The sequence below is a fragment of the Paramormyrops kingsleyae genome, chromosome 11, assembly GCF_048594095.1.
Source record: "Paramormyrops kingsleyae isolate MSU_618 chromosome 11, PKINGS_0.4, whole genome shotgun sequence".
NCBI classification, from domain to species: domain Eukaryota; kingdom Metazoa; phylum Chordata; class Actinopteri; order Osteoglossiformes; family Mormyridae; genus Paramormyrops; species Paramormyrops kingsleyae.
The window spans coordinates 6,783,362-6,808,342 of NC_132807.1; the positions used below are offsets into that span (position 1 = coordinate 6,783,362).

The 24,981-nt window shown below is 42.1% G+C and overlaps 2 protein-coding genes across 4 annotated transcripts in view; both read right to left on the reverse strand.

Moving 5' to 3' along the window:
* LOC111844927 (high affinity cAMP-specific and IBMX-insensitive 3',5'-cyclic phosphodiesterase 8A-like) overlaps positions 1–18,934 on the reverse strand; it is a 50,675-nt gene extending 31,741 nt beyond the window's left edge. The window contains exon 1 of one of the 3 annotated variants that reach the window (XM_072717927.1): positions 18,517–18,934. In XM_072717927.1, the coding sequence (XP_072574028.1) occupies positions 18,517–18,582 (66 nt within the window). In that variant the 5' untranslated portion in view covers positions 18,583–18,934. Of the gene's footprint in view, positions 1–2,306; positions 2,326–9,367; positions 10,682–18,516 lie in introns of those variants that run through there. The other 2 variants (XM_023813849.2, XM_072717928.1) reach the window with 2 other exon arrangements.
* Positions 18,935–19,156: 222 nt separating this feature from the next.
* On the reverse strand, positions 19,157–24,885 carry gatm (glycine amidinotransferase (L-arginine:glycine amidinotransferase)). Its single transcript, XM_023813876.2, has 9 exons — positions 24,728–24,885; positions 23,771–23,989; positions 23,460–23,655; positions 22,895–23,085; positions 22,190–22,327; positions 21,670–21,834; positions 21,179–21,242; positions 20,902–21,018; positions 19,157–20,533 (listed from the first exon to the last, which is right to left on the reverse strand). The coding sequence occupies exons 1-9, from the start codon at positions 24,794–24,796 to the stop codon at positions 20,418–20,420; spliced, it is 1,275 nt and encodes a 424-aa protein (XP_023669644.1). The 5' UTR covers positions 24,797–24,885; the 3' UTR covers positions 19,157–20,417.
* Between the last annotated feature and the right edge of the window lie 96 nt (positions 24,886–24,981).

The window sequence follows — 24,981 nt, forward strand, 5'->3', positions numbered from 1 at the left end:
ACCTCTCCTCATAAGACATTCCTCTAAGACCAGGAATCATTCTTGTAGCCCTACGTTGCACCTTTTCTAAGGCAGCAATGTCCTTCTTAAAAGGTATGGTGACCAAACCTGGACACAATATTCTAGGTGGGGTCTTACCAAGGAATTATATAAATGTAACATCACCTCCCTTGACTTAAACTCCACGCACCTAAAGATGTAACCCAACATTCTATTGGCCTTTTTTATTGCTTCCCCACACTGGCGAGAGTGGGACATGGAAGCATCAATATACACACTGAGATCTTTCTCGTAATCAGCTACCTTTATTTCAGTGGAACCCATAAAACATCTGTACTTTATATTTCTGCTCCATGCATGGATTACCTTACATTTATCTGTGTTAAATTTCATCTCTCAGGTATCAGCCCAGTCGCTAATTAAATCCAGATCCCGTTGTAGCCTCTCTGCTGCTAGATCAGTATCTGCTACACCACCCACCTTGGTGTCGTCTGCAAATTTAACCAGTTTACTGTATGTATTGGTGTCAATATCATTAATGTAAATACAATAGTGGTCCTAAAATTGAACCCTGCGGTACCCCACTATGAATGCAGGCCCACTGTGACATTGTGCCTCTATTAACTGCTCGCTGCTTCCTGTCTGTTAACCAGTTTTCGATCCAAGCTGCTACAGTTCCCAAAATCCCTGCAGCTTTGACTTTAAGCAAGAGTCGTTTGTGGGGGCCTTCTGGAAATCTAAGTAGATCACATCGTAGGCCTCTTTTTGTAATTTCTTTTGTAGCTTCCTCAAAGAACTCAAGTAAATTCGTTAAACAGGATCTACCTCTCCTAAATCCATGTTGGCTATCCCTCAGAATGTTATTTGCATTCAGGTAATCTAACATTTTCTACCATAATTAAGCCATATCCGTTGTCGACAAAGACACATAATGAAGCACGCAGTTAAACCATGTCCTGTAACAGATTAGGAGTAGAATGGATGTTTTACTGAAGAGGTGAGTGACTTTCCACTTGGCACCATCATAGAACGCCATCGTTCCAACAAGTCCATTCGCCACATTTCTGTCTCACTTGAGCTGTCCCGGTCAACCGCAAGTGATGCGATTGTGAAGGTCAAAACTCCTGGAAGCAAGTTCAGTTATGATGCGCCAAGTCACACAAGCTCACAAACAGATAAACTACCTTCAATATCCAACCTGAATGCCAGCAAATCCCACCAGCAAAGTTCCAACACCCAGTGGAAGAGATCTTCCCAGAAGAGTTCAGGCTACTACGGCAGCATTGGACTGACCAACTTCACATTAACACCCATTGGTTCAGAATGAGATGTTGAGTCGAAAAAGTTGGTGTCCACACACTTTTGGCCAGACAGAGTATTATAGGATACAAGGTTGGGACGTCCTGAAAGAGTCACCAGTCTGTTCTAGGTCACGGAGACAGACATAGACATTCAGGTTTATGAAAATGTGGGAATGAAAAGAGCCTGAGAGAGACTGTTAACCGGCACTGATACACATATGATGTAATACTCGCCTGGCCATAATGGTGTCGCACATTTAGCTACACTCTTTCAGCGTAGTACAAAGACAGATACTTCTCTGGTCTCAACACTATCTTACAATATAGAGAGGCGAGACTGATGATAAATAAAAATAATTGATCACTTACATGAAAACATGCTCAATACCGTTTAGTTAAATAAGTGGCAAATTGTTTGTTAAGAGGAGCGATACACACACAGAAAATCTGTCGATTAAATGGAATAAAGGTAAAGAGTGTTGCGAAACAAAGCCGATTTGACAGCAGGCGACACGTTCTTACCAGGCTTTGCAGAATGCCGTTGCATAAAGATATTTGGATTTGGGATAATACACAGTCCGACGCACTTTATCATCCGCGTTTACCGCCAGATTGAAGACTTACGTTATACTCGTGGCCTCAGTAATAATCCACGCACGCTTTTCTTGTTTTTACAAAGTGCGGCTTTCAGAATATAGTCAAATTTTTAGTACTAAACCAACAGCAGTGTTATGGCTTTCTGATACTTCACACAGTATTTCATTTTAACTTGCCCCCCTGCCAATTACAAGCTACATCCAGCTTCTCTGGATGCCAGAGAAACTTAGTTTTAAAAATTAATAAGGTTGACATGGTATGACGTTTCCCAGGGATCCCAAAGCAATTAAAAGGCACTGCTTTAGTGAGAGCAAAAAAAAAAAACAGTGGGGGAAGATGTCATAATTATTTAAAAAAAAAAATACCTGAAGAGAAGAGCTCTGGGATCAGGAGGGGGCCGAATCTTACCTACGCCACATTTTCTTTGGGCCTCTTTTCCTTCCGTCCATCACGTTTCTCAAGGCCAGTGCCAGAAAAGATAAAGTGTGAAGTATGACTCGACAAAACGTCATAAGGCGGGTACAAGGGGCACTTGGCGATATCAGAGACAGGAAAGCCAGCCGGCCGCCCGGCTCAGCGCCCAGCTGTGAAACAATGTACGGGGGGGGGGGCAGCTTTTAAGAGCAGGGTCATGACCCCTAAACCGAACGGTATCACAGTAATACAGTACCAAATTTTAGCTGGGAAATAGCAGCTTCAGAGATGTCAGCTACCGATCACGTCACCTCTGGGTAATGCTGTTATATCTGCTACGTGACTTTAATTACAGTTGATTTAATAAAACTGTCAGGGAAAAATAACATTAGTGAAGTTATGTGGAATATTCAACATTGTAAAAAGAGAGAAAAAAAGCTCTCATTCCGGAAACGAATCAGGCTGAATGTCAAAAGCTTTCCTACATCCAAAGGCAAAGACCAAAAAGGTCTGAAGCAGAATGACTCTTAAATGATCATTTTGAAAGATTAATTACGCACCTCCAGGACCAGCATCTCCAGGAGCACTGTAACAGAGTTACTGAAGCTTGAGTACCGGACACATATCCTTACGGGGCACTGTAGTCCCACTCTCTATTATTTTTGCTCTGGTTGTGGCTTGTTTGCATACCAAGTGGTAGCATAATTAGCTTGAAATACTTTGAACTGCCATCAAAGAATATTTACTATTACAAAATAGAACAGAATTTATTATGTGGTATAGACAGCCGCGCGCCAACTGACACAGTCGTATACGGGACGCTAACGTAAACTGCTGGAATGCATTCGTCTGGAAAAACATAGAAATATATACGTTGCCAGATGGTAATTTAACAAGCCGATGTTATTTCCAGACCCTGGGAAGTGTTACAGATGTAAAACGCTCCACAAAATAAAATACATCTGTGGGATCTCTGAAATGTGTTTACAGAAGAAGTTCACGCTTGGCAGGAAACAACCGATAGCTTCTGATGCCGAACAAGGACAGGGGTTGAGGTCAGCCTTCGACGTACAGGCGTCCGCCATCATCCCATTAGTCTGTGCGAGAGGAAATCTCACGCTCATAGTTTTCTTTTTTTTTTTGTTCTGGTGACAACAAGAATAGCAACAGGAATGAGACTGACTTAAAGAATGTTAAAAATGCCACCAAGGACAGGAACAGACACACCGTTATGTGTGAGAAAGTTACAGCCAGCCGACAGCAAGGTTACGGAAGCAGGCAGCGAGTGGGAGAGCGTGCGAGAGGAAAGGGCCCAGACCGTTGAGGTGACCCTTCCTGCATCTCCACACTCGACGATACAGTGGATTCATTCATTCGGCCCAGATTCTGCCCTCCTTGGGAATAAATTTCCGAATGACTCCAGAGCCAGACCTCACGAACTGAATTCATCAGGCAGTTGAGAGCGGCGCCAGAGAAGCTCTTGAGGAGAATCATCCTCCTAACGTTTCCACACCGCCAACAGGCACGCCGTGGTCAGACTGCCAGTCCCGGCGTGAAACTCCGCCTGAACATTACGGCCTGCGCTGTTGCCACTGTAGAGTAAGAAAAGTGCAGCTTCGCCAGGATTGGGCTCAGGCCACCGGAACTGACTGCTGATCAGATTTTATTCTCACATCTGCTGCAATGATCTATACCTGGGAAGATAACTGATATACATACTATACATTAAATAAACTAAATCCATCCATCCATCCATCCATCTTCTGTAACCGCTGGTCCTACTCAGGGTTGTGGGCAGGTCTGAAGCTTATTATACCGGAGGCTACAGGAACGAGACAGGGAACAACGCAGGATGGGGCACCAACCCATCACAGGGTGCCAACCCATCAAAGGGCACACTCACACACCATTCACTCACACACCATACACTCACACACCATTCACTCACACACCATACACTCACACACCATTCACTCACACACCATTCACTCACACACCATTCACTCACACACCATTCACTCACACATATGCATACCTTTGGGTAATTTTAATAATAATAATAATAATACATTTTATTTACAACGCACTTTACATTTTCTGAGAAAATCTCTAAGTGCTAAACCAAATAAATCATTAAGTACAACAATAAATCAAAATATAAGGCACTTCTAGACTGTATTTCAATATGCAAACCGGAATTTAAATGGAAAGATTTTACACATGAAAATATCACCTTATCAGTCTATGTGACATTCTTTACAGCAAGTACTTGATACATCTGTAATAGTAGTAATATGTATTAACAACTAAAGACAGGAGGCCGAATGAAAATGCCATGTCTGTATTTAAGATCTTAATGACAATGTCCATATCGTTTACACCATGATCAGATTACACTTATTAAAACACAGTGGGGGGGCCTCAACTCCAAACAAAATAATCCAGCTTCTAAGCAACACTCACGCTTGCATAACACCTTCAGCGATTCATCTGTTAAATTTTATCAATGGAGCAGCTGCCAATTTTTGAAATGTTGTCTGACACTGAGGCTGACAAACGTTATCGAGGGTCAAATTAAGTCTGACTTCAGGGGCATCAAAACTGGTTATAATATAGAGAAGGTTCATGGAAGATATTTTTCTCCACAGTGTAGAAGCCTTGCCTTCAGACCCTGCGCTAGAGCCCGCATGGTCGCAGATTATCTCCTGAAAGCGAACAAAACCAGCGTGGGGCCTTGTACTTGGGGCTTATCGCAGACGTAGCAGGCCAGACCATACTGTGCCATTGACAATCATTTAGGCCTCAGATATCTCACATTTCTCCCTTCCAGAAAAAAGACCCTGTCTGTGAACAACTGTCAAAACACAAGGTAAAACATGGTACATACGCTGATAAGGTCACCCCCCCGCCCCCCCCCCCAAGAAGGATTCATCTCCGAGTGCCACTCTTTTTGTGAGCTCTCACTTCCCAGCCTAAAGGCCTCTGGGAAAGTGGAAGTCATTTTTCAGGGGGATTCCGCCTCACATAGCGACGAGAAAAACAATGAGACTCAGCAGTAGCGGCCTGGTCCAATCCAAAGAGACGGACGTGAGCTGATCTGCATGCAACAGGTAGAGCAAGTGCTGATTGAGTCTTTCCAGTGTCACATGATTCACTGGGGTAAGGCTTCTCTGGCAGGGTGTTAATGCAGGCCTGGTCAGAGTTACGGCCGGGGGGGGGGGGGGTCATTTGAAACTCTAACCCTGTGACATCTTTATACTCTGCCAGGGGTCTTTAAAATAGATCATCGCTAATCCGCCAGAAATTAAACTTGCAAAAAAAAAAAAACAAAAAAAAAAACCACAACGACACTGAAAACCAACAACCTCCATGACAAAGGCCTTCCATTAAGAAGACCAGTATGGACTTACGGGGACCTTTAATGGTGCTATATAATAAGCTTAATCTTCAACGCAAGCTATAACAAGAATCTGCTTATACCAATTTTCAGCGCAAATGACGGTACAGTTCATATTCGCACTCCAGAAGGGCTGTCTTTTGAAAAAGAGGAGAAAAAATCCTAAGGGACACGTCAAAGAGGCGAAACGACACGAACGCTGCCTTAGAAATAATCACAGTATCGTTGCCGGTTGCTTAGTGTTGCTCCATCTTAGCACGCAAACACATAAAAGAGCCATCGTTTCCTAAAAGGGAGCCGGAAACCGCTTCCATTCCAGGGAGATTTCTGCACAATTAGCCCGACTCCATATGCTCCTAGACGCAGTAATGAAACGGTGACCGTGCGTCAAACAGGAACCGGCCGGCTTTCCGCTGTGGCTCAGCAGACATCGCCGAGGATTCTCCTAAAGAGAGAGCCGGAAGCGTGCCACGGCGATACCTGGAAAACCAGCGCACCCATCGCGGCATGACTCAGTGAGATGGGGAGGAAAAACGAGCAGCGGCGCCATAAAAGTCGACGTAACGGCCGGCTCTGTATCGCCACGCATAACAGCACCCAAACCACGCAATTCACACGTGCAAATGAAATCTATTCTCAGCTTGTCCCTCGCACTCACTAATTAAGTTTCCCTGGGCTGACTCCACGTACTAATGTAGCGAACGCAAATTAAGGTTAAGCTCACAAACACAAGGGGCATCAGTGGCAACTACTGTGTCAGGACACCGACAGCACCATGTTTTCGCCCCCCACCGCCCAGAAAAGCGTTAAAAGCGATAGGGTGATGACACAGTGGCATCGCGGCGAGCGTATCACAGAGTCGTGGGCGGCGGCAGGGCGACCGAGGGCAAGTAAACTCGCAACATGAACAAATTGATGCCACATCCTGACGATGAAAAGGCCGTAGACAGAAACAAAAGACTGAGACTGCTGGTTGTGTGTGTGTGGAGGGGGGGGGGGGGGCTACATCTCTGCTCCTCCACAGTCGATTCTGGGCCTCACCACAACCGGCGCACCTCCCTAGAACCCTGCGTTTGTTAAAACAAGCCACCCAAATCCAGCAGCCCGGCCATTCATTCTAGACAAGCCATGTGTAGAAAGCTATTTGTACAAAACATTAGGAAAGGCCAGCGGAGAGCCACATCCATTTTCTAACTGCTAAAAGTACAGAATGTGGAGAAGGGGGAAAAAATTATAGTCTAAATTCTGTTTTCTTATCAAGCTTTCAGTAGCAACACAGACTCTGCAGTGATTGGCCAGAACGCAGCCTTTACTCACTTCTCACATGTCTTTCTGTGTCATGCACTCTGCCAGCGACGCACAGCGGATACGACCCACGTCACTGCGCCATGATAAAGGTGTGAGTACAACGATAAACACAGCGGCCTCTTTATACAGCGATTTCTTTAACCCTGATTACATCACAGAGACGGCTTCTGCCGAAACCAAATTACACCTCATTTTATGCTGAGGTAACAAAAACCTCGTGCTAAAAGCTATAGCCAGCGATAGAACCATAAAACTTTTTTCCCCCAGAATTTCTCCATCATGTGACTGGAATGCAATAAAGAAGGGTTTTATTAAAAATTCCAACACATAAACTTCCCTTGATGGATTAATCAATACTGACATTTTATCATTTTGCAACACCATTGGTTGGAGCTTCTGGAGCTTAATTGTATCATCTACAAGTTCTTGTAGATGATACAATTAAATTTTTAAAAAAGCACTCTGATTGGCCGAGGCTAGAAAGAATTAACTTGACAGAAATAGCACAAAGAAAAGTTTTTCTTCTGAAGTTCATTTTGACCGTGTCACCGTCACCCAAGATGCCATGCGTAAGGAAAAAAAAATGTCACAATAATAATAAACTGCATTTCGCTTCCATTCGACCTCAACAGAAATTGCATGGAAGAATACGACACGTGAGAATCTGTTGATAGAAAGCCGTTATGCGGGTTTTGTTGGGTTGAATGCATCCATGCACAAATGTGGGAATGTTACCCTCGCTAGAATGTGCACGCATACACTGTGCATGCTGTGAAAAAACACTAAGGTCATACAGCAGGGGAAATTAATGCTGTACACAGTTTAATATTTAAAAATAAAAAAGCTTCTCTACTTACCTACAGTGGTAAAGTAATCCTTTTCAATCAACCGATTCTGTGGTGTTTCCAAACTCACAGTCACACTTTAAAATATACTTATCATAACATCACAAATTGAGGTAATGAAATATGACACTGCAGCCTGTAAACAGCCTGCAACTTAACACAAATCATTCTAACTCTGCAGATTCGATTCGGGGTGAGTAGGACAGGACTGGTCCAGGTCTGAAGGTACAGTACAGATTTCCTCCACGAACATTTTCACACAAGCAAGGAATGTTCCACGTCATGCTTTTTTTTCGGGAGGAAATGGCACCATTAAAACATAAAAACAAGAATTTGGGGGAAAAGGGCTGTTTGAAGCCACACATCTGCTGGGGGCCAGGAAGAGAAATCCCACTGAAATATGCCATTTTTGTGTATCGTCTCCAAAAACACTAAAATGACAACGTGTCTTTGAAAAAAGGCATTAAAATTAATATTTGGATTTAAAAATTTTGAAAATTGAAAAAGCATTTTATTGAAAATATTTTCAGTTGGGTTACTGGTATTTTTTACTCTTGTTTTCTGAGTGGTAATTTTATCTTGTATGTATAATCCATAAATTCACCAGTCCGATTTTTTGTTGCATTAAAAAAAAAATACATTTTGGTTTCTGCAGGAGGCCTGAACATGGAAACTAGCAGGAAAATAAATCTGTCCCCAAAGCTTACTGCAGCTCTGATTCTCACACACCTTCTTACATGAATGTGGGATGAGTGGAAACATCAATGAATGCTGCCTGCACTCAGGGCCCTCAGTGCTGCACGTAAGAAACCTGCCTTTTAATAACATCAACAGGTAGTGTGTCCTGTCCAAAACCTGGATGACTACACTTAACATAATATTAATATGAAGGCCCGCCTACTGATACAAAAAGCAAAGAAAATGGGGGGGGGGGGGGGCGCCTTGCTGCCAACAATGCTAAATGTGCAAATATTTCAAATACTGCTTTTAAAATCTGCGCAGAATGTATTCGCTCACAATGGAACGAGTTCATAAGAGATTTCCCATTTTATTCGACATGTCAACCCATAAAACTCTGTAAGGCAGCAATTACAAGACATATGCATTCGTATCTCTCTGTAAGCATAACGGTCCAAGGAGTGCAAGGTCTTCCAGGTCGTGCATTCAGAAACCTACCTAACAGTGCAAACTGTGTACATTTACATGCAACATTAAACGTGTGATGATGCAAGAATCATCACAACAACTATATCATTGCAGCTTCCGTCAGTCATATTTTCCCTCTAGTTTGAAAATGACAGTTCGCAATTCTGCTACCTTTTTCACCGGCAGATTAGAAAAAAATATCCGCAGTAATGTGCATTAAGCTCAACTAATTAATTATGCATAACTATAACAATGGTTGGTTGACCGTAGCACATCCACGGCACATAGCTGTCACACATGCGCACAGGCGCGCACCATCATTTCTCACTTCTGGACTGGGTAAGAGTATTACGGCTCACCTTGTAACTAGAAGATTTAATGGGTAATCCCAGGCTTGGATTTCCTTGTTGCTGGTTGGCGTTGGTCTGCTGTGGCGAGTGGGAATCCTCGGAGTCTTTTCCACTATGATAGACCACCCTATCCGAGATATGGATACTTGAAGCACAGCCCATACTTCAACCCAAATTCTGCCGATTCCTTCTGCTCAAGTGCTTCGCTTCTGCCCTTCAGTTTGTGTTTCTTGCCTCGGATATCTCGCTGTCTTCTTGTTCCTTTCTCATAATCTTAAGGCAAAACGCTCTCTGTCGTTTCCCTTGCAGTGACCCTGAATAATATATCTTCCTTCCCCCCCACCCCCCAACCAGGAAATAGATTTCCTTTCTGCCTTTTACATGAAGTAAATTATATGTATTTTTTACAAATGCGCCCTTCTCTTGCAAATGCATGAATCCGGGAGTACTTTTAACTCGACAATTCAATTCCATACGCAATTCCTCTTCCACTCACTCCCCTCTTCGTCCTCGTACCCACATCATCATCATCATCATCAACACACTCAATTCTTAACTTTTCACTCCCGAATTTGAACTCAGTCTCCCTCGGTTCAGGCAATCGCTTTATCCATTTTTATCCACGTTTATCGACGATGTCTCCTGTCCACGCAGAAAACATCAAATTTTCTCTGCCAGAAAAACAAAATGTTCCCTTTCAACAAATCGGCTCCTCTCAATTCAAGGCAGGGGGGGCACAAACCTCATTTTGCTACAGTTCGGTCCACTTCAGTGCCATTCATAATCAACAGGCTTAAAGCATTGTCCAAGCGCAGAATTCGTCTTGGCAGCCGCTTTGATCTGAAGTCTCACCCCATACAAGAAAATGCGTTTTGGTCAAACCAGGCATGCCATTTCAACTCTCAAAAATAACACAGAGAGCAAGCAGGATCCGTTTTGTGAAACCATCATTCACATTCCCGTTAGCAGTTATGTAACAAAAGTGACAAGAAGAAAATGCATTTCAAACGAGCTGCAGTTTTATCAGAGGCCCACGATTTTTTTCTCCCCCCTCCCCAAAAAAAAAATGATGTAAAGGCTGTCAAATTATCTGTGGTACCACCTCTGAATAATGGAATCGTATAAAAACAAGATCTGCCGTGCGACCTTAAGTTTCAAGTTAGAAAAATTGATCCTACTGTTTGTTATTTATAAATGCACAAGCGAAAAATAGCCGCAGAGTGCTGTTTTCTGTTAGTCTTTCAGTGCCTTTCTAGCGTTTGCCCTTCCAATTCTTCAGCAAAGCTTGACAGCGGCAGATCCAATAAAAGCACCCGCAAGGATTGACCTACAGCCTTTACTGACGTCAATGCAAATGAGCCGCTCTGGACCAATCAGCGCCAGGTACCCCGCGAGCTGGGCGGGACCCGCCTTCAGAGGGATATTTGAAAATTATATTGTTAAATCTGAAACTCGCCTTACGGTTTTATTAATACTGACGCTTAAATACGAGCTTTGCGTGCCAGTAAATAACAAATTATATTCAAGATCCTGGTTACACCTCATAGTATACGACCATTTTTATGTAAAATAATTTAATCAAAAAAAAATTTTTGACTAAAAAACGGCATGCATTAAGATGATCACGGAAATAGAAACGATTGTTTGTGGTGCTCATATAAAATTCTATTTCAGTATTAAATTACATCATATGTTATGTCATTAAAGAAATTAATATTTCATATATTCCTATGCTTACGTAACTATCTTGTGTTGACATAACTTCCAAGGGTCATATTTCCGGACAACTTAGCTTACAGGCCAAGTAATCTTAAGGTATTTTAGTTGTCCGATGTATAGCTCAGGTAAAGGAATATTATGAATTGAAGCATTTCTCGCATATTTTAAACAACTGGCTGTCACCCAGGCCTGCAATATCAAAATAAAATACAGAAGTTGAATTGTAGGTCTTTGATTTGCGTAACAATCACTTTTTTTGTTCTGAAATTCCAGCAGGATACATATCAACATAGTAAACTTATGTGAGTAAATGTGAGTTGTGAAACAAAAGAAGAAAATAAACACCCTGTTTTGAGTTAAAGAAGTGGTGTAATGAAAATAACAGACCAAAAGTAACATTAATAGAAAACCTAACAGGCCTTAATCATTGAAACTGTTTCCGTTAGAAAATGCCAAGTTGTTGCCTTTTTGTATGTCACTATTTTCTTCATTTGTACACTGAATGAAAACTGAAGGCAATGCAATCCATAGCAAGGCCTGCAGAATGGAAAGAAGCACACCATACATGGTGTCAGGATCATACACAAGAGGTGTGATGTTGCATCACTGCCTGCTGAACCTCTATGCTGCCTATTCTTGGAGTGACACAAAAATACCCATAACTCAGACAACAGGCAGGATGAAAATGTACTTATTTAACCAAGCAGAGGAGCAGGGGCACTGCTAGACATTGCGGGCCCCATAGATGCATATCACATTGGACCCCCAACCCAGACCAATCCAGTTATGTTTCAAATTTTTTTAGGGCACCTGTCACTGTTGGACATCTGGAATCGTCCACACACCCCCCCCCCCCCCCCACACCCCCCATGGTGCCCCTGCACAGGAGTTTTAATGATCCCAAGTTCTCAAAATAATTATCTGTGTCAACAGTGCTTATTGTCAAAGCTCATTACCATTCCATTAAGGAAGCTACTGTCATTGATAGATCTGTTTCAGGAAATACTCAGTCGTCAATGGAAGAGTGTGTTAAAATGATCAGGTTGAAGGAATCTGTTCCTACAATCTAATTCGGCCCCCAACCCAAACCAATCCAGTTATGTTCCAAATTTGTTAGGGCCCCTTTTACACAGGGCATCTGGAATCATCCATTTTGAAGACACATGATTTGTGGTGCTTCCCGATGCCTGTTACAGAGAGAATGACGCAAGGGTCGCGGGCCCAATAATATGACAATTGCAGGGAATGGGGGTCTTAAAAGACAGCGTCCACCAGTTTTACATCATTTAATCATACAGCTGGACATAACGTGCTTGAGGACTTAGTTAAGTGTCTCAGAAAAATGGTGGAGCCAAAGGCCCCCATGAGACTAAAATACAAAACCTTTGTATGGTTGGCCAAATCATTACACAATTTTTTTTCTGAGAGGCAGAATGAAAAATGATTGGTTCAAAGAGATAATCAATCAGATTCTAGAGGAAGTGGATCCAAGCAACTAGAGGAGGTAGGACTAACCAACCAGATGTCTTGGTTCCACCTCTTCTAGTTGCTTGGACCCACCTCCTCTGAAATCTGATTGGTTCTCTCTCTGAACCAATCATTTTTCATTCTGCTCTTGGAACATTTTTTAAAGCATAACTCCCACGAGCAGTTTGCCCACTATATTTCACTTTTCCAGAGTGCTGCAGAAGACTAGGCATCATATACTTTATGAAGTCAAGTAAGGTGATCAGTGGAGCAGGTATCAATATGTATGTGAATCACTTTTGCTCTATGTGATCACCTGGCCTCGAGGAAAACATACTATTAGGTGCGAAATGTCAAATGTGTCCCATAATAAGTAGCACTGGCATCAGTAATAGACCTTGCAGAGATGATCTAACAGACAGAGATGTGGCTCATTCACAGCAGTGTGTCTTAAAGGAATACTGTATTCTCTGTCATTTTTCACTCAGTATGGTTTTAGTTTAACTAATGAATTATGTTGTGAAATGAAAATACACCCTGTACTCACCCCGAACCTGCAGGATCTATTGCTTGACTAGCAAGAGTCATTAGTCGTGATCATTAGTTTTCTATAAAAGGTCATAATTAGATTATATTTTATTTTTCACTTACACCATAATCGACAGAAATGACTATCCATTTTGTAGTCTTGCATGAAATTAATTTAGTGATTTTTTTTTCTTTAAGCGCGGTCAAACCCAGGGGTCAAACCCACCAGAACACTTTGTTTCTAATCTGACTGAACCAATCTTATCAAAAATGGTAGGCAAACCCTCACGAGAAGATGAAGGTACAAAGATATCACAGCACACAACCAAAAACTCACTAATGAGTTCTGTGGTACGTGTCAGCTCACTAGTGAGTTCTGTGGTACGTGTCAGCTCACTAATGAGTTCTGTGGTACGTGTCAGCTCACTAATGAGTTCTGTGGTACGTGTCAGCTCACTAGTGAGTTCTGTGGTACGTGTCAGCTCAGTAATGAGTTCTGTGGTACGTGTCAGCTCAGTAATGAGTTCTGTGGTACGTGTCAGCTCACTAATGAGTTCTCTGGTACGTGTCAGCTCACTTCAGCGCACAGTGGCCTGGGTCAGAGAGGCTTTCAGGGGGAGACAATGGCAGCCGAGCAAACATCTTACTGCTTATTTCCAACACTTCATTTGCCCAAGGTGCCCGTCTACCTGTGATAGGGAGAAGTGAAAATACGGCTCCCGACTAACAATAAAGGTGACAGAAATTAATCGGTTTTGGATTATTTGTTCAAGGACCAATTCCTCATGGAAGCAGTGTGAAGCAAAGTTACCATAGCCTGTACTGGTGGGGGCCTGTACAGTGGCGATGAGCCTCCACTAGAGGGAAATCACTGAAAATGTTCAAACCTAACAAAACATTTATCCCACTGATACAGTCTGTCAGTGCTACTGTGACCTGCAGTCATATAGCTTAACTATAAACAACCAAAATTCAGCTCTCCAAAACACATGGTGTCTTAGATTCAAAATCTCTATCATGCTAAAATCCATCCATATTCTGTAACTGCTAGTCCTGTTCATGGTTGCAAGGCTTCTGGGGCTGATCGCAGAGACTATGGCTGTAAGGCAGGGAACCCATCGCAGGGCATACACTAACCATTCACTCACACAAGCACACATACAGGCAATTTGGTAAATCCAATTAACCTCAGCATGATTTTTGGACTGTGGAGGGGGGACCTGGAGTACCCTCTAGGAAACCCCATGACAACATGGGGAGAGCATGCAAACTCCACACACATGGAGCCATGGCAGAGACTCAAACCCAGGTCCCAGAGGTGTGCGGCGACAATGCAAACCACTGCACCACCATGGTAAAAACCATAATTCATTATTAAACTGAATGCTCTTTAATCCATTTAGACAGATGACACAAGGATGATAAAGTGTGTGAATGTATTAATTAAAACACAAAAACGATTTTTTTTTTTACTACCAATGAAATTAAAACACTGTATGAAATTCATGGGCATCTATATGGCTTATTGCTGAAGACACAGCACATTATTAAATGTACATAGTAATCAAAGTACAGGGCCCACCAATCTGTGTGGGATCCTTAAAACCATCCAACAAACACCTCCGGTCATTGCGTGTTGGGGTGGGACGACGCTTATGACATCATATGCTGGCTGCATCGCTAGGCACCGGAATCCCTTCAATATCACGTAAGATGAGGCAGATGGGCCAGCAGGAAGAACAGCTACTTAGGGCCCATCGTCACCATCTTCTGGACGTCAGGAAAGTCACCTATATCAAGTAACAGATAGTCATTCATTTATGACATCTTGTTATGGAGGTGACATGAGGAATATCTGAGATTATTATCTTATTTCGTAAAGAAAATGCCATTAAGCCAGTGTTTCCCAACCCAGTCCTCGGGGTCCCACAGACAGCCCACGGACTGGCAGGGAGCTGGGAGGGAGCAAAAACATGGACTGTCTGACAGGGAGCTGGGAGGGAGCAAAAACATGGACTGTCTGTGGGTCCCTGAGGACTGGACTGGGAAACACTGCATTAGGCTATTTATTTTACATATTGTGTCAAACCTGTAACAATGACACGGTCACAGTGCTGGTGGCATGTGGCAGGGAGGATAGAAATGTCAGTTTTCATGATCCAGAAATTAATGGCCTTAAGGTTTACAGTTCAGACAGAGTAAAGGGGGCTGTAAAGTTCAGTTTGGGGGGGGAGGGGTAGTTCTTAGCGGATTATCTTTGGTCTGTTAAGTGCAGATCATCATGGGATTTGTGGGGTTCCAAGCTATATTTTGGAGCCAAAAGAGGAAAATGATGGAACATCAATAATATGCTAATCAAAGCAGAATGTGCCAGTGGTAAAACTTACCAATCAGGGAGGAAGCTGGGGTGCTTTTGGTAAAATTTGCCAATCGGGGGGAGGGGGGAATCACGCCGGCAGCTCGATTGGCCAAATTTAAAAAGTTTCTTTAAAAACCCACTCCCTCTTTTGCCGTGTCCCTGGCTGTATACCCTAGGACAGCCTATACCAGGCTGTATACCCAAGGACAGCCTATACCAGGGTGGGGCTCCTGTTCCATGGAGGACCGGTGTGCCTGCAGGTTTTTGGGATGAAAACTTTTGCCAAGAATGTAAATAACAGACATGTTGCTATAATTTAAATGATCATTTATGTTATATCCATAAATGTCATCCAAGCCAAAAAACGACTCTTAGATTGAAACATTATATTGCATTTTAGTTGTTAAGGGCTTGTGGTAAATCACACTACATATTTTGAAATCTTTGACTAGAAACCCCAGCAGTGATGTCTAAATCTCAGCCGAGCATGCATTTCTACATGATCGATAAAATTTTACTAATCACCTTCTAATCACCTTGAACTTTTTCTACCAAGCTGTCACAAAGTTTTCTGTTGGGGATGAGCAAAAATCATGCTGCTTAAAATCCATCCATTTTCCATAACCACTTATCCTATTCAGGGTCATGGGGGGAGGGGGGGGGGAGAAGGGGGAGAGTACAGAGCCTATAGGTGCAAGCCAGGGAACAACCCAGGATGGGGCACCAGCCTATTGCAGGGCACAGTCACACACCATTCACACCTATGGGCAATTTGGTAACTCCAATTAACCACAGTATGTTTTTGGACTGTGGGGGGAAACCAGAGTACCCAGAGGAAACGACACGGGGAGAACATGCAAACTCCACACACATGGAGCCACCATGGCGGAGACGTTAACCCTGGTCCCAGAAGTGTGAGGCAACAGTGCAAACCACTGCACCACCCTGCCCTCAGCTTAAAAGTCATATATGATATTTACTGATGACTGACATCACAGTAGCCGTTTTAATCCAACTTACGATCAACTGAGCTGAGCTAAGATTTGGGCCTGCCCGTGTCCTACAGTGGTCGACCCTGATCCAGTCCTACAAAGACAAAACTTAGTAGTGAACACTGACCACATATACAGCCATGGAAAAAAATACGAGACCACAATTTTTCACTTCACTAATCTCTCATAAGCAAATATATTTTTGCAAACTGCAGCCTGGTTCTTCTCTGTTTCTCATTAACAAAGTGCTTCTTACTTGTTTTATGGAACTTCAGTCCTGCTTCTAAGAGCCTGATGCGAACTGTCCTAGCAGTGCATTTACACCTGCACTTAATGTGTCCAATTCCATTTGAAGGGCATCCTATGATTCATGAAAATTTGTCCGATAAGTTAACAATCATCTCTGGCATTAGAAAGTCGCTTCTGCCCTTTACCTGGCTGGTATCTGGTCATTCCCAGTGTCTCCTACTTCACCTTATTCTTGTGTACTGCTGTCTTAGAAATTTTGAACCTGGTAGCAACCAGCTGCTCAGCAGAAGCACGATTAAACCAGGATTTAGAAATGCAGATTTGCTTAAATATAGAGTGGTCTCTAAACTTTTTCCGCACATGTATCAAGGGAGCAAGGCCCACATAAAACTGCACCAACATGAACAAAAATACAGAAGATAAAATAATTCTGGTCCTAGTACAGAAACGTGCTCACTACCATAAAAAAGAAAAATGAGACATCAAATATTTAAGACCTAAATGCTTCCATTGCGTAAGATCCCTCAGACATTTGCCAAATTGCACATTTCCTGTGGTTTTGGATGTAGGGGTCTAAAAGACCTCAAAGCTCCCTTTACCAACCGGGTCTGAAGGCAAACACAGAGTCCGGGGCGGTGCAACTGGACAAGAATCTCTCAGAGACGCGCTTGCGAGTGGGCCGGCGATGTGCGCGCTGGGGTTACACGTGTGCGCGCTGGCCACGCGCCCTGGACAGTCGGTCACAGTCTCCCATGCAGTTTCTGTTGACCAAATACTTTGTCTACCAAAATATAACTTGTAATTCCCTTTGCTGTGACGCATCTACTCGTAATGTACAAGAAGCAGCTAAGAGTATTTTAATTACAGTTAAACTTATTTACGGGTAAAGTAGAATTTTGTCGAAAAAAAAATGCCAAAGAGAGAGCAAGGTAACAAAGTTGTTTTTCATTTAACATTTTTGACAACGCCAGTTTAGGAAGTCCGTGGGAAGCAGTGCAGTTCATTAACCTACAGCGCTTACAATGAGCTTACACTCTGCTGAAATTAGAGCGCTAATGCCGTGGCCACCTGAATTAGCATCTTATTTAATTAGCCTACCTCCTTCTGTTAAATTATCAAACATGCATAAAGACAATGCAAGACGCATTTATGTAGGTTTAAAATATATTTATACCACCTTGTTTCATTATTGATCTATTTCGAGTTCTGCATGCTACCACAAAGATTGACTAAATATAGCCACGTCTTTTGGGTTGCACCCCCTAATAATGACTGAACAAAAATCTCCTTTTAAACCGTCACGTTTTCATTTTTCATGGATACAGGCCACATAGTCAGGATTGTCTACTTCAGGAGTAAAAGGCCTTCGTTCAGGTCAGAATGAAGACAAACACCGTGCATTACTAAAACCTACTGTCAATGCGAACTCACATTCGGACAAATGAGAATGAAGGTGACCAGTCTGCAAGATTAGATGCCAGTTTATTTTTAGCAGAAATGTGAGTCGAAATCCCCCCCCATTCATATATGGGACTGTATCTTTAATATGTTAGCATAAAGCAGCCGGTTAAAAAAAACGCAGGACAGGATACAGACCGATTAAATAATATTAGGGTAAATACTACGCAAATGTAAATATTCCAAGAAGATATCACAGAGGAAATGGAACTTAACTTTTTTGTTGCTTGATAACCAGGTAGGTGGTCTTTCCCTTTAAATAAAACGACCTCTTTAAATCATATTACGGATAGCCTATTTACTCTTAAAGTTGCAAACACCTTCTGGCCATCTGTCAACTTACAAAGGCGCACAATTTAAAACAAAACTTTTATTTTAAAACAAACCTTTTGTTGTGGTCCGTTCGTCACCCCATCTTCTTCAAAATCAAAATTTAAATTCTGTTCTTCCATCTCAAAGTCACTCTTATAGTGCCTAATAGTCTCCTTGATAAAGTGTTTCCATTCAGTATCTTTCCGTTAAGGCATAAAGTGGGATTTTTGTGAAAACAAGTGAAGGGAGATTAAAAGATTTCATGCCAAATTTTTCTTCTTTTTAAATATAATCTACACTATTAAAACAAACCGACTTTGGCTTCTAAAACCACATGTAGTTCCTCTTGAATATAGTTTTCGTCCACGTTAACGATCGACTCCTGTGCACAAAATGAGTTAAAACTTTTTGAAAATGTGGTTTGTCAGATGAAAAATACTGTTACTTACTGCATATCGGGCCCCTTTAACACACACCTACACTTCGTTCGATACTCAAAATTGAGAAGGTTTACTTCGATCTACAAGCCACTCCCCTTCCGTGCTGTAGACACCGGACAGGGGTTGCAAAATAAAGCAGGAAAATCACTCGAATGGGACCAGCAAAAGACATGCATGTTTCTTACAGAACCTGTGCCTTGAACCAGACGCGAGATCTGTAAGATCCTATGCCTCAGCTTAAGGTGAAGCAAGATCTGAAAGAAACGAACACCTGTACAACAAATCTCGTTTATTTGGGCTGACAAACAAACGATTGGTGATCGACGAGATAGACGCTTATTATAATAAGTATTTAATTTCATGACTTGGATATCATTTGATTGACGGACAGCAGGAGCGCTACTGCTTGAGGTGATGAAGTAACACATTAAAAATACGCTTGCATCACACCAGACCTGCAAAGACAATTAGCAACGCAAAAAATATAGCTTACGGTCAAAAGCTCAGCATTGTGACCAACAATAATGTAATGCATCTTTATTTAAATTTGAAGGACAGATTTGCATGCAAAGTTTAGCAGCAAAAACAAAAGAAATATTGTTTACAATCGGTTTTCCACATAAACAGATCGTCTAGGCTCCTATTTCATCTATCTATCCATCCATCCATCCATCCATCTATGTATATATATATATATATATATATATATATATATATATATATATATATGAATTGTAGGACTACAATTTCAGAACAGCAATATGGATTCTCAGCAAAGATACATACCATATATCCTTTATTGTATGCCCATGAGAACTCATGTCAATTGATAGTTTTATTAAATGTTCTTTTCATGCAAATATTATGAAAACAGTTTAGCAGTCCAAACGGGCCAAAGACTCGGTGTTGTAGATGTGACCCAAGCAATAGGTATATGCTGTAGACTTGAAATAATATAAATGGACCCTATAATTATTGATCTGAAGGAAAATGATTACATATTCATTGGTGGGAGACAAAGAAATGCATGACCCAATATAAATGAAAAAACAAACAAAATAAATACACATTTTATAAAATACCTGAGTATACAAGTCAATTTTATATCATGACCTACAATTAAGACTAACACATCTGGTCATTTTTAAACATTTACAGAACTTTAAGAAAATGATGAACACCAGTTTTTGGGACTGTCTTGAAAACGTGACATTCAGTGGGAGGTAGGTTAAAATGTCTGAATCCTTCCTCCTCCTAGTTTATCAAAACACCCTGCCTACTTATCAATTGTCTGGCTGATGAACAAGGGGTCAATTATTAATGTGTTTAATAGCAGCTGATCAGATAAGATGCATTTTGCACTTTTAGTTGTTATGAACTGAACTGAACTGAGATTTAAGGAAGATAAGGACAGCTTTTTTGCGCGAATGCTTACAGCACTGATAAATCATGCAGAGATAAAAATTGTGGCTCGCTGTTTTCCGGCACGTAGGCACGCAAAAGCTCAGTGAAAGCTGATCATTTTTCTGGCAGGACTAGTAGCTGAAGTAGGACTGCAGAGTGCCTCTGCGGCGCACATCGGCGGTCCAGCAGTGGAAGCCTCCTCCCAGGGAGTTGGCATGCCGAATGCTCACCTTGATGGGTGTGATGCCTGCGAGAATGCAATCAGACTCATCAACATGAAAGTTCTGGGATCCGAGCTAAACGCTGCTCTCCTGACACTAAAAGGTGGTGGAGAGCCGGCAGATCTACATGAAATATGTGTTCAGGTATAGTTCACAGACTACAGAAATACTGAAGGAAACCTGTTGAAAAATAACGATGTTATTTTTTGGCCCATATTTTATGTCTTTAAGATCGTTGCCCACTAAGTCAGTACCTTCTCCAAATGCCCTCAGAGACCAAATACATTGCATTCCGTTTTGAAAAATTTCCATTAAACAGCAGCGCAAAAGCATAAGACTGGACTGAAACATCCCCTTGCTGCCTGTACAAATACAAATGTCTGCATAAACTCACCAAGACGCTCAAACATCTTCTGAATGGACGTCTCATTGGCATCAACCATTACACGCTTTTCATCCAACATCAAGACGTTCATTGACAGCCATTTCGAGGACATCCACAGGGGATGATCTAAGATGACAGGTAACATGTGAGCAGGGTTAAGCTGATCTCTTTCCATTCACTCATCAGTATTATTTGATCACACTACAAAAACTGCCAAATTTAACATCTCCTTACAAGAAAACGCAAACAGAATGAGACTTTCAGTATCAGATTAGTTTTCTCATACCATCAGGAATCAAAGGTGTCGGAGGTTTCACCACATTCCAACCAGCCTTCTCAAACATTTTTATCTGTTAACGGGCAATTAATGAAGAAGAAGAAGCGTGATGTCAGTGATTTACAGAATTATTCCAGCAGATGGCAGCATACGACATGTAATGATGGGCAATGCAAGAATTTCTTTTTTGTGACCACCCACAGTTTCTACGATTATTCTACAAAGTCTATGGATAATTTACGTCAGTAACTAAAAGTTCATGTGTGTATATTGTTTACCTACTTTATTTTAGGGAGGACAAAATTAATAGCAATGTATTTTAAGTTTAATGTACAGTAGGTCTATTTCAATAATCCCACATATTGGTGCTCAGGCCTAAAAATTAAAATTAATCTTCATAAAAAAAAAATTCTCAGCTTCCAAATAAACTTGACAAAAAAATATGATACATAAATGCTACCATGACCATAGTTAGTATAGTACACAAAGAGGACACTCACCTGGTGGCAGGGCCTATCCGGGTTGGACAGTACCAGGCCTGGCCCGATGATGTTAAAAGTGGCATCGATATGCATGGGGTTGGGGTCCGTGAAAGAGATGATATGCACCTTGTAGGTGGGAGCCAGATGTCTCTGCATCCACTCTATCCCCATGAAGTTTGTCACCTTAAAAAAAAATCTTGAAGCACTGAGCGTGATGCTTGAGATATCTCCTGTGCATTTACAAATTGTCTTTATAAATTTAATAAATTACTCAGCTATCTCCATGCTACTGTTTTATTTTAGCTACAAAGTGTCTGCTGTTGTGTCATGGAAGGATTAGGTAACATTTTTACCTACGTATGGCCCTCCAGAGTGACAACAGCCCCACATAATGATAAACCAGCCTTGGTATTTCAAGGTCTTTGTTTAGTTTTGGGCTGCATTTGCTTGGACCCACCCTTGAAAACACCCAAACCCTTCTGATCTCCTGCTGAATAATCCTGCCACACTGCCGCTGGTGTTGGGCTTTGAAACTCACCTGACTCCTCTGGACGAAAATGTCCCGCCCGGCACGGATGAAGTCGGCAGCGTCGAAACAGGGTTCATGTTCTGTGGTGACAAACTTTCCCTGAGCAGCGAGTTTGTGTCTGTCCTCCACAGTTCGGATGGGGTAATCCTGTAGACACAATTCACAGGTAATATTTACACCACAACCAAGAATTAAAGGTGCACCAAGTGAGCCAGAACTAACAGAAATGCTTAAAATAGGGTTGCTGAAGTGCTTTAGCGCCCCCTCTGTTTGTTGATAGTAATGCAGTTTCAGAATGCTGTAGAGCAGTCTGCCCATACCTGCACCATAAAAACCAAAAACACCAGTCTACGTTTTCATGCTTGTTATCTTGCTGGTAGCTGCTGTCAACGATGCAAAATAACTTCAGTAAAGTCTATTGATCGTTCCGACTTTCAACACCCTGAGCTCAAAACATCTTCCTGCGTCTTTCAGAGTGAGATACTTATAAAGATCAGGATTTAATGAACTGACATGTCCTATGGTAAGTTATCGACCTGCATTTCTCAATTCCACAAAGTGCTGACTTGCCACTTTTTTCTGATAAGCAGTGCCTGTTCACATGTCTCCATTTGGGTTCTGTTTGCAAAGTGTATGGATAAGGATATCGCAGTTTGGATTTCCACGCCCCTGCCTGTCCTTGATTGATAAGCTGCTTCAAAGACATTTTTTTACCTGGTCATAGAGTTCATCAGCCATGGTTGGTTTTGGGGCCGTGGTCCACTTAGCACCTTTTTGAAAATATTCCTTAATGAGGGGGCGGTAGGCCCTGTACTCGAAGAAGCGAGCCCTCCATGCCATCGGGGCTTCGATGATCTCATTCCCCACGACCAGAAGAATGTCACGGGGCATTGCAGCGTACATGCCTGGAGGAAGACAAGATGGTCTGAGTTCTCCTGGAAAAAGCACAGCCCAACCTCCAGGATGGTGCCTTAGTCAACCCCTGAGAGAAGCTTCAGAAGAAAAAAGCAGGGGGCATACTTAGAGATTAATGGATAGGGGGGCAGAGTCTTTACTAGAGGGGGAGGATGGCAAACTATGCATAACTTAAACAAATAAGCACACATTTATTTGGGGGTGGGCATTTTTTAGGGGGGCTAAAGTTAGATAATATCTTCCAAAGGACAAAGGGAACTGCTGAGGACAAAACTTTAGCCCTAAGCCTAATAACTTACACAAACTAATAAGAAATGGCACATCAGAAAGCCTGGAGGATAGGTAGCAGACAGACCAATCCCACCTGTAGATGTGAAATCGGGGGTTGTGTACTGAAAAGACCAGTCGATCGGTTCAGGTCTCCTCACGGTAACCCCCTCCAGGCGCAAAATATTGCACATTTCCTCAATCTCGGCCACAGCCTTCTTTGAGTGTTCCTCAGGAAATGTCTGTCCCCCATATTTTTGGTAGAAGGGCCAGTACTTCTCATATGTGTTAGCCTGTAAGAATTCAAGTTAACGGTAGTATGTTAAATATAGTTAGAAGACAAAATTCGCAAAAAAAAGTAAAAAATAATACATTTCGAAAGTGCACTTTCTAATTTCCATACCGTACCTTGACCTCCACAGTGAATGGAGGCACGCGAGCATTCTCGGCTCTTCCAACGATGACTTCCTCCAGCGGGTCCCATTCGTTGTAGGCGCAGACGGGACACTCGAGGCGATCGGAATCGGACACGGTATCCTCGTCGGCGGCTGCGGGCTGAACCGCCGCGGCCGAGCTAGCGGTGCTCCGGAATGCTCTCTGCACCCACCCAGTCACAGCTCGGCCAACCTAGAGGGCGTTTAGGGCCACGTCGTCAAGGGAGCGGATCACTGCAGCCTAAACCGATTAATTGGCTTATTACATGAAAGTCGAGCCTTTATCTGCCCAATTTATTTTTATCGGCAATAAATCTTGAGAAAAAAAAGTACGGTGAAGCAGGATTTCGCAGATAAAATGTTATACGATGAGAATGTCAAGATGCACACATACTGTTTAATTCGATTAATTTTTATTTCATCAGATATTAAAGAGTTTAAATCCTTTGTTGCCGTCTCAATGAGGTAACATAAGCCTTTGACGGTAAACCCTGTTGATTTTCAGCCAAGTACTACATTAATTCGATATCTATAGCCGTACAGTAGATAACTTTCAAGGTTTTCGAGGGCGTTCAGGCAGGCCAGGTGCCAAAGACAGCTGTTCTGTCATTCATAGTTGTACAAGAAACTATTGAAGAAAATGACTTGTGTATTTAAACAGAAAACCAAAAATTAAAAAAAAAAAATTGCTTGGAATGATTCGATTTTTTCCCATCGAAAGAGAGTTAATCTCTGCAGAAAATGTCTCTAAAATGTTCAGATTTTTAATCGGTTGACAATTTATGCGACAAGACAGTGATGTCGCTGTTTAAATGCTATAAAATGTTTGCATACTAAACACAAAAGTCGATGAGTAGCAGGCCATCTTTAGAGAATGCATGAATTTTATTTTGTTATTTATGATTGAAAATAATTATGAATTTATACTAACCATAGTTCCAATAAGATGAGCTGCCTCAGCCCCCCTGCTACCTCCTCTCAGACACCTTACTCGCAGCATTGTCGTCGAGCCCGATACTTAAAAGAAAATGGGGATTCTGGCAACTAGCGATGCTCAGATTTAGTACCTCGGAGACCGTATTTGAGATTGGGTGCTGCGGGACCCATTTATACCTCAGCGACACTTGGTAGCCTATTGGTCGCTATTAAGAGTCATGAAGCAACGTGACTTTTAAAAATTCACCA